Source organism: Hyla sarda, chromosome 3 (genome assembly GCF_029499605.1).
Source record: "Hyla sarda isolate aHylSar1 chromosome 3, aHylSar1.hap1, whole genome shotgun sequence".
NCBI lineage: Eukaryota > Metazoa > Chordata > Amphibia > Anura > Hylidae > Hyla > Hyla sarda.
The window spans coordinates 95,691,144-95,706,791 of NC_079191.1; the positions used below are offsets into that span (position 1 = coordinate 95,691,144).

Below are 15,648 nucleotides of genomic sequence, written 5' to 3' on the forward strand. Positions count from 1 at the left end.
ATAAAGAATGCCCATCAGAATCACATAGGCCATTATATATGATCGAAACGGGTCACTTCTCTTTTGTCCTGCAATGTCTGATGCATGTTAAACCCTTGGGGACGAAGCCCATTTTAGTTTTTGCACTTTCGTTTTTTCCTCCTCCCCTTCTAAAAATCGCTTTCAATTTTGCACTTGCAGACCCATATGAGGGCTTGTTTTTTGCATCACCAATTGGACTTTGTAATGACATCACTTATTTTATAACATAATCTGCGGCAAAAAAAAAAAAAAAGAAAAAAACTTATTTGTGGGGTGAAATAAAAAAACAAACGTAACTTTTGGGGCTGCCGTTTTTACGCAGTTCACTTTTGGTAAAAATTACAACGTATCTTTATTCTGTAGGTCCATACAGTTACAGGGATACCTAATTTATGTAGGTTTCATTTAATTTTACTACTTTAAAAAAAATTATAACTACATGCATCAAAATTAGTATGTTTTAAATTGTCATATTCTGACCCCTATAACTTTTTTTTATTTTTCTGCATACGGGGCTTTATGAGGGCTCATTTTTTGCGCCGTGGTCTGTTGTTTTTATAGGTACTATATTTGTTTTGATGGGACTTTTTGATCGTTTTTTATGAATTTTTTTATGGTATATGAAGTGACCAAAAATGCACAATTTTGGAATTTGGTATTTTTTTTTACATGTACACCATCAATAGTGCGGTTTAGCTACCCTTATATTTTAATAGTTCAGACATTTACGCATGCGGCGGTACCACATATGATTATTTTTATTTTACTATTTTATTTAAATAAGGAAAAGGGTAGGGATTCAAACTTTTACGAGGAAGGGGTTAATTCACTTTTATAACCTTTTTATTTAACACTTTATTATTATTTTTAGCCCCCATAATCTTTTGATTGCATATACTGATCCTATGCCATAGCATAGCATTGATCAGTGTTATCGGTGCTCTGCTTCTCCAGCCTGCATAGCAGGCTTGGAGCAGCAGATCACCAATCGGATGGCGAGGAGGCAGGTAAGGGCGATGCTCCCGATCAGCTCCACTGAGCTGCCGGGATACGTTTTACTTTCGGTTTAGACGCCACAATCAACTTTGATCGTGGTGTCTAAAGGGTTAATGCCGGGCATCGGCCGATCAGTGATGCCCGGTATTAACCCTGTGTCCTGGCTGCTGATAGCAGTCGGGACTCACCGGGTTAAAAGCGTGCTTAACTCGTGAGCACGCTTCAAACCCTGGTAACTGGACCAGGGCATACATGTACTCCCTCCATCCTTAAATACCAGGACGTGAGGGCGTACCTGTACTCCCTCCGTTCCCAACAGGTTAAAATTGGAAATAAAAGCATCTAAACTTTTAATGCTACCTGTGCTAGATCCCTTCATGCTTCTGCTGGTATATCCAGTCATTGTCCTGTGCTTGATCCACACAAAGACTGAGGCTGCCCAAGTAAGCTGAACAGAACTGTATCCATAACAATAACATGAAATGACCAAATAACTTTGCCATATTAGTACTAGAAACAGAAATCCATGTATGCCCTGTCATATTCTCTGCACATACATACCTTGCTTAGAGCACTGGATACAGCATCTTTCTCTCCTTGCAGGACATCTCTTTCAAGTGCCATCTGACTCAGGCTCTCTCTGACAGTAACCAGGTCTTTCTTTAGCATTGAAACTTTTTCTTCCAACTTCTCTTGGGTCCTTTGCCTATAACAGTATGCAGAATAAAATATTTAGAGGTCTCTTGAGCCAAGCTATACTGTTTAGTGTAGTGAATGCTGAGAAAATATCCACTATCATCTTGACAGCTGTGACTCCATCTTTCTTCTCTAATTTATCATTAGGTTGTTGAAATGGAAAAAATAATGGACACACTAACTTCGCACAAGGGCTGAAGATCACATTATCAAATCAAGCGAATGGTATAATAGTGTATACCTCTGTGATTGGAGAAGAAAAGTACAGGCATGGGTTATCCAAGGCATAAGCACGGTCCAAAGCAATGATAGTCTATATCCACCACAAATCTGGGACATATTGTAATCAGATCATTTAAGCCCTAATATCCCGGCTACATTGCTGGTCAAATATGTCTATACTCTTAGGTATCCTCTGCAGCTTTAGCTTTATTATTTCAGTGTAGTGGTGTTGGTGCCATGCATTGAACACAACAAAGGTGAAGAAGTTGCCTCCTTTTCCTCACCCTCTCTCCAGCTCTTTCTGGTTACGTTCTCGCTCTCTGCTCAATTCCTCCTTCTGCTCTTCCAGAACCTCCCTTTGCCGTAGTAACTCTGTGTTCACAGCCTTCAGTCGTTCGATCTCCATCAGGGATGCCTCTGTCCTCTGTTTTGCTGTCCCTAAAGACTCTTCTATTGCCTCTTTCTCTCTGAGAGGACAATAACACATTTGGTTAGTGTTCTTACTGTTTAAATTGTATCGAAATGTAAGCAATATGAAAGAAAAAGACCAGAAAGAATGAATGTAAGGCTGGGTTCACACCACGTTTTTGCAATACAGTTTATCAGGTTTTTGATTAAAAACCGGATTCCTCAAAACCTGACTAAACTGTTTCAAAACGTGTGTACAAGGTTTTATGTGTATACGGTTTGAAAAATGATGTCGGGTTGCATCCGTTTCTTAAGAAAAAAACTGTATACGTTTTGAACTTTTCACTTCATTATCAATAAAGTTTCACTTGTTTGATTGAAATTCCAAGAAAAAAAACTGTGCAGTCAAAAACCGTATGGTGAAAACTGGATGGAACCGTACACACTTACAGGTCTGTACGGTTCCTATTGACTCCCATGTTTAAAAAAAACGTATACGGGTCAATGCGGTTTTCACCCGGACCAAAAACCATGGTAGGCTACGGTTTTCTGTCCAGAAAAAAAAAAGTAATAAACCGTGTAGTGTGAAAAACGGAGACAATCGTATACAATATGGGGCATACGGTTTTGAATGGAAAGTCTATGGCTACGGTTTGCTGTACGGTTGCATGCGTTTTTTTTTTTTTTAAACGTATCCAAAAACTGTATAGAAAAATCGTGGTGTGAACCCACCCTTAAAGAGTTTAATGGATGACAGCACCACATAGGCCAATATGGTCAGTAAAGAACAGGTCATATGGGTTTTGGATCTTCCAGCAGAGGGTGACAATGACAAAGAAACTGTCTCTATCTATCAGTCAATTGTGGGCAGTTTTCTTCCTTAAAGGGGTACTCCGCCCCTAGACATCTTATCCCCTATCCAAAGGATAGGGGATAAGATGTCAGATCGCCGGGGTCCCGCTGCTGGGGACCCCGGGGATCGCTGCTGCAGCACCCCGCTATCATTACTGCGCAGAGCGAGATCGCTCTGTACGTAATGACGGGCAATACAGGGGCTGGAGCAGCGTTACGTCACGGCTCCGCCCCTCATGACAACACGGCCCGCCTCCGTCAATACAAGTCTATGGGAAGGGGGCGTGGCGGTCCAGCGCCCAGTGCCATAGACTTGCATTAAGGGGACGGGCCGTGATTTCATGATGGGCGGAGCCGTGACGACACACTGCTCCAGCCCCTGTATCGCCCGTCATTACGTGCAGAGCGATCTCGCTCTGTGCAGTAATGATGGCGGGGTGCTGCAGCAGCGATCCCCGGGGTCCCCAGTAGTGGGACCGCGGCGATCTAACATCTTATCCCCTATCCTTTGGATAGGGGATAAGATGCCAGGGGCGGAATACCCCTTTAAGACTAAAGAGTCTAAAGAGTAAGCACTAACACCCCCCAAACCGAGATGATGTCGGTGGAGAGAAGCATTGCACTTATTGGATATTACATATCTTCATGCGTGTTTTTATTTCATCAGGTGTAAACATGTGGCAAAATTTCGGCTCTCTCCAGAGTCTCTTTTAGGGTCTATTCACACGTACAGTATCCTGTGCAGATTTGATGCGCAGGATTTAAAGCTGTATTCAGTGATTTAGTTTCCATTGAAATCCCTGCGCATCAAATCTGCACAGTATACTGTATGTGTGGATAGACCCTTAAAGGGCCTTTTCAGGAAAAAACTTTTTTATATATATCAACTGGCTCCAGAAAGCTAAACAGATTTGTAAATTACTTCTAAAAAAAAAAAATCTTAATCCTTTCAGTACTTATGAGCTGCTGAAGTTGAGTTGTTCTTTGCTCTCTGATGACACCTGTCTTGGGAACTGTCCAGAGTAGAAGCAAATCCCCATAGCAAGCCTGTTCTACTCTGTGCAGTTCCCGAGACGAGCAGAGATGTGAGCAGAGAGCACTGTTGCCAGACAGAAAAGAACAACTCAACTTCAGCAGCTGATGATTATTGGAAGGATTAAGATTTTTTAATAGAAGTAATTTACAAATCTGTTTAACTTCCTGGAGCGAGTTGAAATAAAAAATAAAAAAAAAGTTTTTTTTTCCTGGAATACCCACTTTAAGTTGTAATGTTGCCTTCATTTTCACACTTGATGGAATAAAAAACACTTGGGTCACTTGAACCTTGGAGTGCTGCAGTAAATCTGATTGCTAGACCCTAAACCAGTGGTCTTCAACCTGCGGACCTCCAGATGTTGCAAAACTACAACTCCCAGCATGCTCGGACAGCCAACGGCTGTCCGGGCATACTGGGAGTTGTAGTTTAGCAACATCTGGAGGTCCGCAGGTTGGAGACCATTGCCCTAAACCCTGACTGTGCAGCTGTAAACTTGTTCAAGATACACACACACAGACATATTTATATATATATATATATATATATTTTATATATATATATGCAACATAGGGAAATACAATGGGGGAGATTTATCAAAGCCCGTGTAGAGGAAGAGTGGTGCAGTTGCCCATAGCAACCAATCAGATTGCTTCTTTCATTTTTAAAGAGGCCTGTGAAAAATGAAAGAAGCGAGCTGATTGGTTGCTAGGGGCAACTGCACCACTCTTCCTCTACACGGGCTTTGATAAATCTCCCCCAATGTGTACAAAATGAAAAATTGCACAAGGTATATGTGGCTCTGAAGAATATGTGTATGGGAAGTGATGGATTATACCAGTCATACCTGAAGAAACGTTTTCTTTTATAACTATTCTAGTATGCTATTGTTGCTATTTATTGTTATACCTTCCAAGAACCATCTAAGGCTGGGTTCACATCACGTTTTCTCCATACGGGAGCGCATACAGCAGGGGGAGCTAAAACCTTGCGCTTCCATATGCCTTTCTATGCGCTCCCGTATGCCTTTCTATGCGCCGATCGGAGTGAAACGTTCGGTCCGTTTGGCTCATTTTTGCGCCGTATGCCCTTTTTCCCCGGACCTAAAACTGTGGTCAACCACGGTTTGAGGTCCGGTTGTAAAAGCGCATACGGTGCAAAAATGAGCCGACCGGACCGAACGTTTCACTCATTGAAATGAATGACATACGGGAGCGCATACGAAGGCATACGGGAGCGCGAGGTGTTAGCTCTCCCCTGCTGTACGCGCTCCCGTATGGGAGAAAACGTAGTGGGAACCCAGCCTAAGCTTCCACTTGGTTTTTTTTATGGCAGTTTTTTTAGATCTGCCACTGCTATTTTTGAGCCAAAGTCAGAAGTGGATCCATAAGGGAGGAGAAGTGTAAGTCCTTCCTTTATATGTCCTATTCCTTTTGAATACAATTCTGGCTTTGGCTCAAAAACTGCAGGGGCAGATCTCCAAAAACTACCAGAAAAAAACCAAGTGGAAACTTAGCCTAAGAGTTGCTTCAAAGACTCCAAAGGCATCTCATCCTGACAATGATAACCGTACTCTGAAGAGGAGCAAAGGCTCCTGAACACCGTTGCCCCCCCCCACACCCCTGCCCCCCCGCCCCCGTCAATATGATACATCTCCAATAAAATATGAGCAATTTTTACTGATATAAAATCCTTTTTAATGATATATCGCTGGGTGGAATTTCATTGCGCTCACGGGACATCACCAGCTGTTTATCATCTATCACGACATGCTAGCAGATGTTTCACCAGAATCTAAACAAAATAGCGTGTTTTCCCTAATGTATCAGGGAATCATTTTGGTCAGGTTCACTTTAGATTGCATGCTGTGCTGAGAATACATATGTGTGCTATTATACAACCCAGTGCCCTTACAACAAAACAATGTAGTGAGATAAACATCCGTCCTTCCTTCAGGGACTCCTAAATGTAGACTCAAACAATGCAGGAAAATCCCAGATCCCAGATATTGTTTTACTAGCAGCTATAATAGTGCTGTGCAGGTAATCTTTACAGCATATAATGTACTGCGGGCTGAGGCAGAGCTGTTCTCTATTGACTCAAAGCTTCATCTCTAATTATTTAGATAAATTCTATACAGAACAACTGGGTACACATTTATTTCGGCTGTCATCTGACTTTTTATGTATAGATCATGGAGCCGATATCATAGAGGCAAATGTGTCCATTTTAAAGGGGTACTCCGCCCCTAGACATCTTATCTCCTACGCAAAGTATAGGAGATAAGATGTCTGATTGCAGGGGTCCCACCACTGGGGACCCCGGCAATCTTGGCTGTGGCACCCCAGACATCCGGCGCACAGAGCGAACGTTGCTCAGTGCCATATGACTGGTGATGCTGGGAGGAGGCTCGTGATGTCACGGTCACGCCCCGCTCATGATGTCACTGCCACGCCCCCTCATTGCAACTCTATGGCAGGGGGGCGTCACATCCCCTTGCATAGACTTCCATTGAGGGGGCGGGGCTATGACATCATGAGGGGGCATGGCCGTGATGTCACGAGCCTCAGACGCTGCACCAGATGCTCGAAACGAACGCCGGGTGCAGCAGGAAGATTTCGGGGGTCCCCAGCGGCGGGATGCCGCAAACAGACATCTGTAGGATGTCTAGGGAGGGAGTACCCCTTTAAGGTTTCTTCATTGAGCCCTCACACAGACAGCATAAGCTGCTTCCAAATCAATCCCAAGACTATGTTTTGTTAAATACCAAGCTACCCAATGGATGAAGAAGGACTCTCACAGCACGAATTATATCTAGCTGTCAAATCAGATCCCACAGTTGACTGCAAGTCAGGCTTATAAATATGCACTATGGTAATGTGTATTGATAAACTGGTCAAGCCTTTATAGCAACGTCATAGATGCGGTGCAAGCTTAGGATACCCCAATATAAGTCACAGCTGAGATCTGAGGATTAGACCTTCTCATGTATTACATAAATGTATCTGAATAGCACTCATGTAGTACCACATTTCTCCTGCAGTGGCCACTGCAGGGGAACTGTATGGCCAGCAGTTGCTTTGAATGGTGATAACAACCAGTTTCTGAGATGTTGCAGTCAGTGAATACTGTGCTGGACTCAGATAAGAAAGAGGTGGTCAAGATGAGACAATACTTTTAAATTAAGGAGCATTACATTCAAAACACTGACAATACAATTAAAGACTCACCTCTAGCATGTGACCCCAAACCACCAAAATATGTAAATGCACAGGAGATAAAATAACAATATTTAGTAATATATTCATATTTAAACATGCTGCAAGTACTTAAAAAAGATATCTTCCAGGGTGATCACACACACCCTGTCATGAACCCAAAGAAAAACCTAATGTACCTCTTTAGAGCCTCCAGACTGGACTGACATCTCAGAGATTCTTGTTTTATGTTCTCCATTAGATTACTGATCTCATCCTTCTCCCTTTTTAACTCATGTCCTCTTCTCTCTGAATCCTGCAGACTCTCCATCAGCTGCCTCTTGGTGTCCTCCACAGACTGTAGTGCACTCGCCAATTCAGAGAGCAGCTCCTGCCCAAGAACGAGAGCGGTGAATGTATAGACAGACTGTCAGATTGTGCATATCCACGGCTATGTGGTCTTAAGCCAGGAATAATGTTTAAAACATACTGTGAACACATACCACTATGAGAATAAATGAATAAAATATATAGTATACAGTCTGCAGGTGTAAAATCTGGGAAAATGGAAATTAACAAAATAATGCTTTATTAAAAAATGTAAAAAGAAGACGGCATTGGGATATCTGGCCCTATACTTTTTGACATCTGTGTTTACTAGGTTTCCTTAGTACTAGGTAAAGCTTTACCCAGAGCACTGAATGTACATTTCATTGATACTTAAAGGGTAGCTCCCACCATCTTATTATTATTTTTTCTGTCCCTGTCTATTGCCAATCTATCCCTAACCCCCTCCCTGCTTTTAATTTTTATTTTTACTATATTAAAAATGCCTTTTGTCTGCCTGGCAGTGTGCTCACTACCAGGCAGACTTCCCCAGCAGGCACCACGTCACTGATGCCTGCTGGGGCTGACTTCTGCCCTTAGTTCATCTACACAGGGTGCCTCCAGCTGTTTCACCACTACAACTCCCAGCTTGCCCTGACATCTATTGGCTGTCAGGGCATGCTGGGAGTTGTAGTATTGAAACAGCTGGAGGCACCCTGTGTAGATAAAATATTAGTTAGTTACAAGCGGCGCTATGGCGCTAGCCCGTAACACCCCCCCCCCCCCCCCGCTATGGCACTAGCCCGTTCCCTCCTCCCCCCCCCCCCCCCCGCCCCGCATACCCCATTCCCTCATTACACTTGCAGTTACTGCAGAGTCCGGCAGCGGGCGTGCTGGGACAGCGACGGCAACGAGGCGGCGGCGATGTGCGGGAGGAGTGGCCTCCCAGCCAGTGGCTGGGGAGCCAATGCGCTCGCTCCCGCCTGTCTGATTGACAGGCAGGGAACGAGTGCAGCCTAACTGAAAAAGGACTGATTGCCACTCCAAAATCAGTCCTTTTTCAGTGGCCGGTTTTTAAAAGTAAATTAAACCATTTTAATGAAAAAAAAAAATTATAAAAGTATATTAGAGATATGTTGTAGTACATAAGTACTACAACATATCAAAAAATAAAGTTGGTGACATTTAATGGACTAATTGTGCCACAAAAACATTTACCATTCCATTATACCACAAGTAGATTTAACCATGTATGAAAGAGAGGATGGATTTATGAGGTGATGCCAAATTCTAACACTCTAATCTGCAAGGTGAAGCAGAAAGTGAGATTTATCCAAGGCAAATACAATAGGATGATATACTTGAGTATTGTCTTCTCCACTGTAGTATTGCATGGTTTAAGTTATTGTCACTTTCCTGTCAGCATTAAGCAGACTGGCCATTCTCAAGGTATTGTTTGCCCACAGTTTAAAGGGGTACTCCGCCCCGAGATAAGATTGACATCTTATCCCCTATCCAAAGGATAGGGGATAAGATGTGTGATTGCGTGGATCCCGCCGCTGGGGACCTCCGTCATCTCAGCTGTGGAACCCCAGACATCCGACGCACGGAGACTTCACTCCATGCTGGATGACTGGCGATGCAGAGGCTTGTGACGTCACGGCCACACCCCGCTCGTGACATACTGGTCATGCCCCCTCAATGCAAGTCTATGGGAGGGGGCATGACGTCCGTCATGCCCCCTCCCATAGACTTGCATTGAGGGGGCATGACCGTGACCTCACGAGCGGGGCGTGACCGTGATGCCACGTGACTCCGGCGCTACACCCGATGCTCTAAATGAATGCCGGGTGCAGCAGGGAGATCACAGGAGTCCCCAGCGGTGGGAACCCAACAATCAGACATCTTATCTCCTACCCTTTGTATAGGGATAAGATGTCTAGGGGCAGAGTACCCCTTTAAGTTCAGATCAGATTCTGAGATGCATAAACCGCCAGGAATTATACAAAGGTTAATATAGCGGTCCTCATTTTCATGCAGATTAATGAACCATGAGTCATCAGGAAGGTCCCCAGCTTCTTGCCCTACCAGCCATGATCTATAAATCTCCCCCTATACTCACACAGGAGAAATCTATCGGTCAAGACTGGTGGGGTGGGAAGAAGCAAAGGGAACTGCCCTGATGATGGAAAAAAGTGTCTTTAACGGAGCGACATTTCAACTGGCTTTTCCCAGTCTTTTGCAATAAATCAATCAATGACTTAAAAAGTACAAAAGCATAAAAATGTATAAACACATCTCTCATACCCTGTGTATATTTACATTTAGGGTCTTTCTTAAATACATAGACATATGTCATACAGTACAATGTGCCTATATATCTCATATAACAGTGCTACAGTGCATAATTATTAACCCTCCATGTGATCATGTGTTATATATCTGTAATTATGAACAGCATTATGTATATATATATATATATATATATATATATATATATCACATTAGGTGGTGGTGGGGTTAATAATTATGCACAAATACACTGCAGCACTGTTATATGAGATATATATATATGCATGGTGTAATGTATGATATATGTCTATCTATTCAAGATAGACCCCATACATAACTATGCACAGGAAATGAGATATTCCCACATGTATATATATTTATATATATATATATATATGTATATCTGTACAATGGTTGATCACTGTTTGAGAAAGACTAGAAAGAGCCAATAAAAACGTTGCTCTGTTAAAGACATTTTTTACTGCAAAAATAATAAAGAGCACAGTTTGATTTTTTTCACCGCTCTAGGAGTGCTGCAAGTGTTTTTGTTTGCTGTCCAGTGTTTTGGGCCTCTAACCAAGTCGTAATAATTCTGTCAATCTATTAAGATTTCATAGTGCTGCTTTTTCCACACATATATGCTGACGTAGATATATTAGAAATTCACTTATCACCCACAAAGTTCTCCCATTATGAATTTGTATATGAGCCCTTTCTTACGTTCTCTCTATCCCGGCGTCTCTGTAGAGAACTCTGTACTGCCTTAATGGCCGTGTCTTGTCTATGAGGTGAACGCATACGAGTCGGAGATCTCCTGCTGGATGGAGATACAGAACGTCCCATTTCATCAGCAGCATTCCCATCTACCTCTGTATTCACAGTATCGGGCAGAGTATCTGCTTGACACATCTGAAAATAATATAACATGTAAATACAAAAGCAAATCAAGTAAGAGAGGTCTAAACAATGTTTTTATATGCTTTATGTTAATATGCTTTAGGACAATTCCACAGAAGCATGATATGGACGATCACCTATGACGCTCTCAGGTCAGGTCATTAGACTTACAGTCCAGCCAGAAATTACACCCGGAATATTTTTAGAGATGGGCGAACTTACAGTAAATTCGATTCGTCACGAACTTCTCGGCTCGGCAGTTGATAACTTATCCTGCGTAAATTAGTTCAGCCTTCAGGTGCTCCGGTGGGCTGGAAAAGGTGGATACATTCCTAGGAAAGATTCTCCTAGGACTGTATCCATCTTTTCCAGCCCATGGGAGCACCTGAAAGCTGAACTAATTTATGCAGGATAAGTCATCAACTGCCGAGCCGAGAAGTTCGTGACGAATCGAATTTACTGTAAGTTCGCTCATCTCTAAATATTTTAGTGGGCCTATACAACTAATGTGCCTATACACTTGGCACACACAATTTGATTGGCAAATAGCTGCTGTTTTTGGTTTTGGTCATACAGATGGAACTTAAAGGGGTACTCCACTGTAAAACATTTTTTTTAAATCAACTGGTGCCAGAAAGTTAAACAGATTTGTAAATTACCTCTATTTAAAAATATGAATCCTTCCAGTACTTATTAGCGTTCTTTTTTTTTTTAATTTTTTTTCTGTCTGACCACAGTGCTCTCTGCTGACACCTCTGTCCATGTCAGGAACTGTCCAGAGCAGGATAGGTTTTCTATGGGGATTTGTTCCTGCTCTGGACAGTTCCTGACATGGACAGAGGTGTCAGCAGAGAGCACTGTGGTCAGAAAGAAAAAGAAATTCAAAAAGAAAATAACTTCCTGTGGAGCATACAGCAGCTGATAAGTACTGGAAGAATTAAGATTTTTTAATTTAAAAGTAATTCACAAATCTGTTTACCTTTCTGGCAATAGTCGATTTAAAAAAAAAAAATTATTAATATAAATAATTTCCATCTGAGTACCCCTTTAATGTACGCTTTGAAGCTGAATAGTAAAAGTAGTTATAGCAATAGTTACTACAAAAATATTCAATGCTTTCACATTTCATAGCACCAAGAGGGACTGCTGTACTTTTGTGTTTGGTCATTCAGTACAGATACACTTTGTTATGTACAGTAGATCTTAATAGTGGGATCATTTCAAGTTTGACCCTTACTGGGGCTTTCCTGCTTGCTCTGGTGGACTTAGCACATCAATGCACTACACCAGTGGGCTTCAACCTGCGGACCTCCAGATGTTGCAAAACTACAACTCCCAGCATGCCCGGACAACGGCTGTCCGGGCATGCTGGGAGTTGTAGTTTTGCAACATCTGGAGGTCTGCAGGGTTGAAGACCACTGCACTACACCATGGGTGTTTAGAATGGCTACCATGAGGCCATAGCCATGGCTTCCCTTGTCATAATGTGCTGTTAATTGGCTACTGTATGTCTATGATGATTGGCTACTGTATGTCTATGATGATTGGCTACTGTATGTCTATGATGAGACAACCCCTTTACAAGAGACCTCTCCAATATGGAACAGAGCAGTCCTTCTTAGTAATCAACAGCTTACTCTGGTTTCCTAACTTAACATACTGTAGAACAGTGGTGTCCAAACTGTGGCCCTCCAGATGTTGCAAAACTACTGCCCACGGCTGTCCGTGCATGCTGGGAGTTGTAGTTTTGCCACATCTGCAGGGCCACAGTTTGGACACCACTGCTGTAGAATGATAGTTCTACGGCAGGACTGACCTTGAGCATGAACTAAAGTGAAAAACAAAATGACTGTTGTCTCAGATTTTTCCCAGGTTGCAATGCGGCTGAGACCTGACTCACTAGTCAGCTGAGCCCTGGGTGGAGGGATCAATCTGCAACTAATGCAACAGCTGTAGGCACCCTGATTGAAAACCCCAGGTCTTTAGAATGGATGCAGCTCATTTATGTTTCAATGGGCTGATGTGTTGGAGGGAGGAAAATGGAGGAAAATGGAATTATGGGATTTGTAGGCAAAAAAGAAAACTCAAACAGGAATTACCAGTTCACAAAAATCCAACCACAGTGTTCTGGTAATCTCACAACATAGCCATTTAGCCCCAACACAAGCGCAGATCCTTCCTAAGCATGTCCATTACTGTCTGCCAGGTATGTACTAAAATCTCCTTATGGTGGAGAACCCCTTTAATTTCTAAAATCTGAAAACTCCTTTCAAGATCTGTGGTCTTTGGGAACATTGACAAGAAAAAAAAGTTCATTTATAGAGCAAAATCTTTGTGTGTCCTGTCCATTCTGCATTACAATGCTACATACCTGAGTGATGGTATTTAAGATCTGCTGCAGTGATTCACATTCCTCTCTGACACCTTCCAGCTCTTGCCAGGTGTTACAGCCAGTACTTTCCTGGAACAGATAGGATATAGGTGACTTATGTATATATGGTTCCATTTTGTTAATCTTTGTAATAGGTAATCGTTCATGGTCATGCACAGGGCCATATTATAGCTCTGTTTTGTACCATCCCATAGGACAGCTGACATAAAGGGGTATAAACCTTTAATTGTATCTTTGTATGCATCAAATGAAGGTATACATTCCATATGATGTATGTTTAGAAAAACATAGCATGCTCCATTCTTCCCTACAGGCCTTACTGTGATGGAGCCAGTATGGCCACCTCTCATGATAGATCATCACTCTATTAAAATGAGTACTGTGACCTACTATTTAAAGTATTTTTCTATTTAACTGTGCTCAGGGTGCACTGGCGGTTGGCATCTGCATGGCATGTTCTCACCAGCACAGGGCCACATTCTCTGCTCAACTACCCCTGCTCGGGGCTTTCTTCTCTCCTGGCCTCTCCTACTGCTTCCACCATGGCTGCAGTTCTTTGACTGTCCTCCAGGAGCCAAGCGCGTGCACTAGCTGCCACCTAAGGGGCCGTGTGCACTTTAATAACGTGTCCTCCAACTATCCTTGCCTTTCTATACCAATTTAAGGCTGCCCCAGCCAGCCACCTGTGCATGAGCAAAATTATGGTTCTGCCATAGTGTAGATGTGTGTCTCTGATCAGTTATCCAAATTCTGACCTGTGCCCGTTTACCAGGCGTTGCCTCGTACTGGAAGAAGCCGGGCAAAAGGAGTTGGAGTGTGAGGTGGGGGAACACCTTGGCAACTTTAGTTTTAGTATCTTGGTGGGTAATTCTTATCCATTGTTTCTTGATTTATTAAAGGGGTACTCTGCTGTTTGTGACTTCATAGCCCCGCCCCCTCATGACATCACACCACGCCCCCTCAATGCAAGTCTATGGGAGGGTGCGTGACGTCACAATACCTTGAGAATTACCAGTCTGGTTCAAGCTCCCATAGACTTGCATTGAGGGGGCGGGGCTTGACACAATGAGGGGGCGGGGCTATGACGTCACAAGTTCCCGGCGTCGGCTCCAGGGTTTGGAACAGTTTGTTCCAAATGCTGAGCAGCAGAGTACCTCTTTAATGTATACAGTGCTCCCTCAACTTACAATGGCCTCAACATACAATAGTTTCAACATACAATGGTCTTTTCTGGACCATCGTAACTTGAAACCAGACTCAACATACAATGCTACAGACATTCCAGATCTGTGAAACATGTCACAACTGGAGGAACTGACCAATCAGAATGGGCATTTTACTGGCAAATCACCTCTATTACTGAAGTACATGCACTGAATGGCTGTCTGGTAGCGCCCCCTACAGTACAGGGAGGTATTACATGTTCTGTACTCTTTACCTGTATTACTGAAGTGCATGCACTGACTGGCTGTCTGGTAGCGCCCCCTACAGTACAGGGAGGAACTACAAGTTCTGTACTACTCCTTACCTGTGCCAGGGTTAGCTGCTCCTTTGGACACCAAGTAAGGGCGGCTCCATTTGGGACACTGTGTGTTCTGTACAGGACCCTGAAGAAGCTCCTGTCCTCTACATAAACCATTGTTTCCCAACCAGGGTGCCTCCAGCTGTTGCAAAACTACAACTCCCAGCATGCCCGGACAGCCAACGGCTGTCCGGGCATGCTGGGAGTTGTAGTTTTGCAACAGCTGGAGGCACCCTGGTTGGGAAACACTGACATAGACAGTGATTTACAGCTCCCAGCAGATCTTTATTACTTTTATATGTAAGGACTTGTTTTATCTATATTATTTATCTACTTATTTTTCTTTAATCCTCACCCTTTCCTATTTTTGGATGACATTTTGGTGGCTTCAGAACCAATTACCAGGTTTCCATAAAGTTATGGTCTCAACATACAATGGTTTCAACATACAATGGTCGTCCTGGAACCAATTAATATTGTAACTTGAGGGACCACTGTATTTAGTAATGCACACTGTTAGCACTTTATCATGTTGTGACAGTATACCAATCTTCTCCCTTGCCTTCTTTATGGTATTCATTGTATATTTCTCATTTTATATTTTTTGAACAAATAGTCCTTTATGGGCTCTTAGTAATACATCCTTACCCACCTATCCCATACAGGTGCTTGTTCGCTTTAGGTTGGGGTGGGGTGTTAATCTGTTGTCAGATATGTTTTCTATGAATTCCTAATAAAATTCCTTTTTTTGCATTATCTGTGATTATGTACGGATTTCACAGCAAGTTCTTTT

General features: G+C 42.8%; 1 protein-coding gene across 2 annotated transcripts in view; it reads right to left on the reverse strand.

Moving 5' to 3' along the window:
- The window catches only part of CROCC2 (ciliary rootlet coiled-coil, rootletin family member 2), a 156,227-nt gene that overhangs the window by 61,971 nt on the left and 78,608 nt on the right, over positions 1 to 15,648 (reverse strand). For both annotated transcript variants that reach the window (XR_008891056.1, XM_056564688.1), the window contains exons 11-15: positions 13,313 to 13,402; positions 10,765 to 10,953; positions 7,626 to 7,816; positions 2,220 to 2,402; positions 1,579 to 1,723 (exon numbers count right to left, since the gene is read on the reverse strand). Coding sequence is in view for 1 of the 2 variants with exons in the window: in XM_056564688.1 (XP_056420663.1) it covers positions 1,579 to 1,723; positions 2,220 to 2,402; positions 7,626 to 7,816; positions 10,765 to 10,953; positions 13,313 to 13,402 (798 nt within the window). In the remaining variant the exon portion in view is untranslated. The remainder of the gene's footprint in view (positions 1 to 1,578; positions 1,724 to 2,219; positions 2,403 to 7,625; positions 7,817 to 10,764; positions 10,954 to 13,312; positions 13,403 to 15,648) is intronic.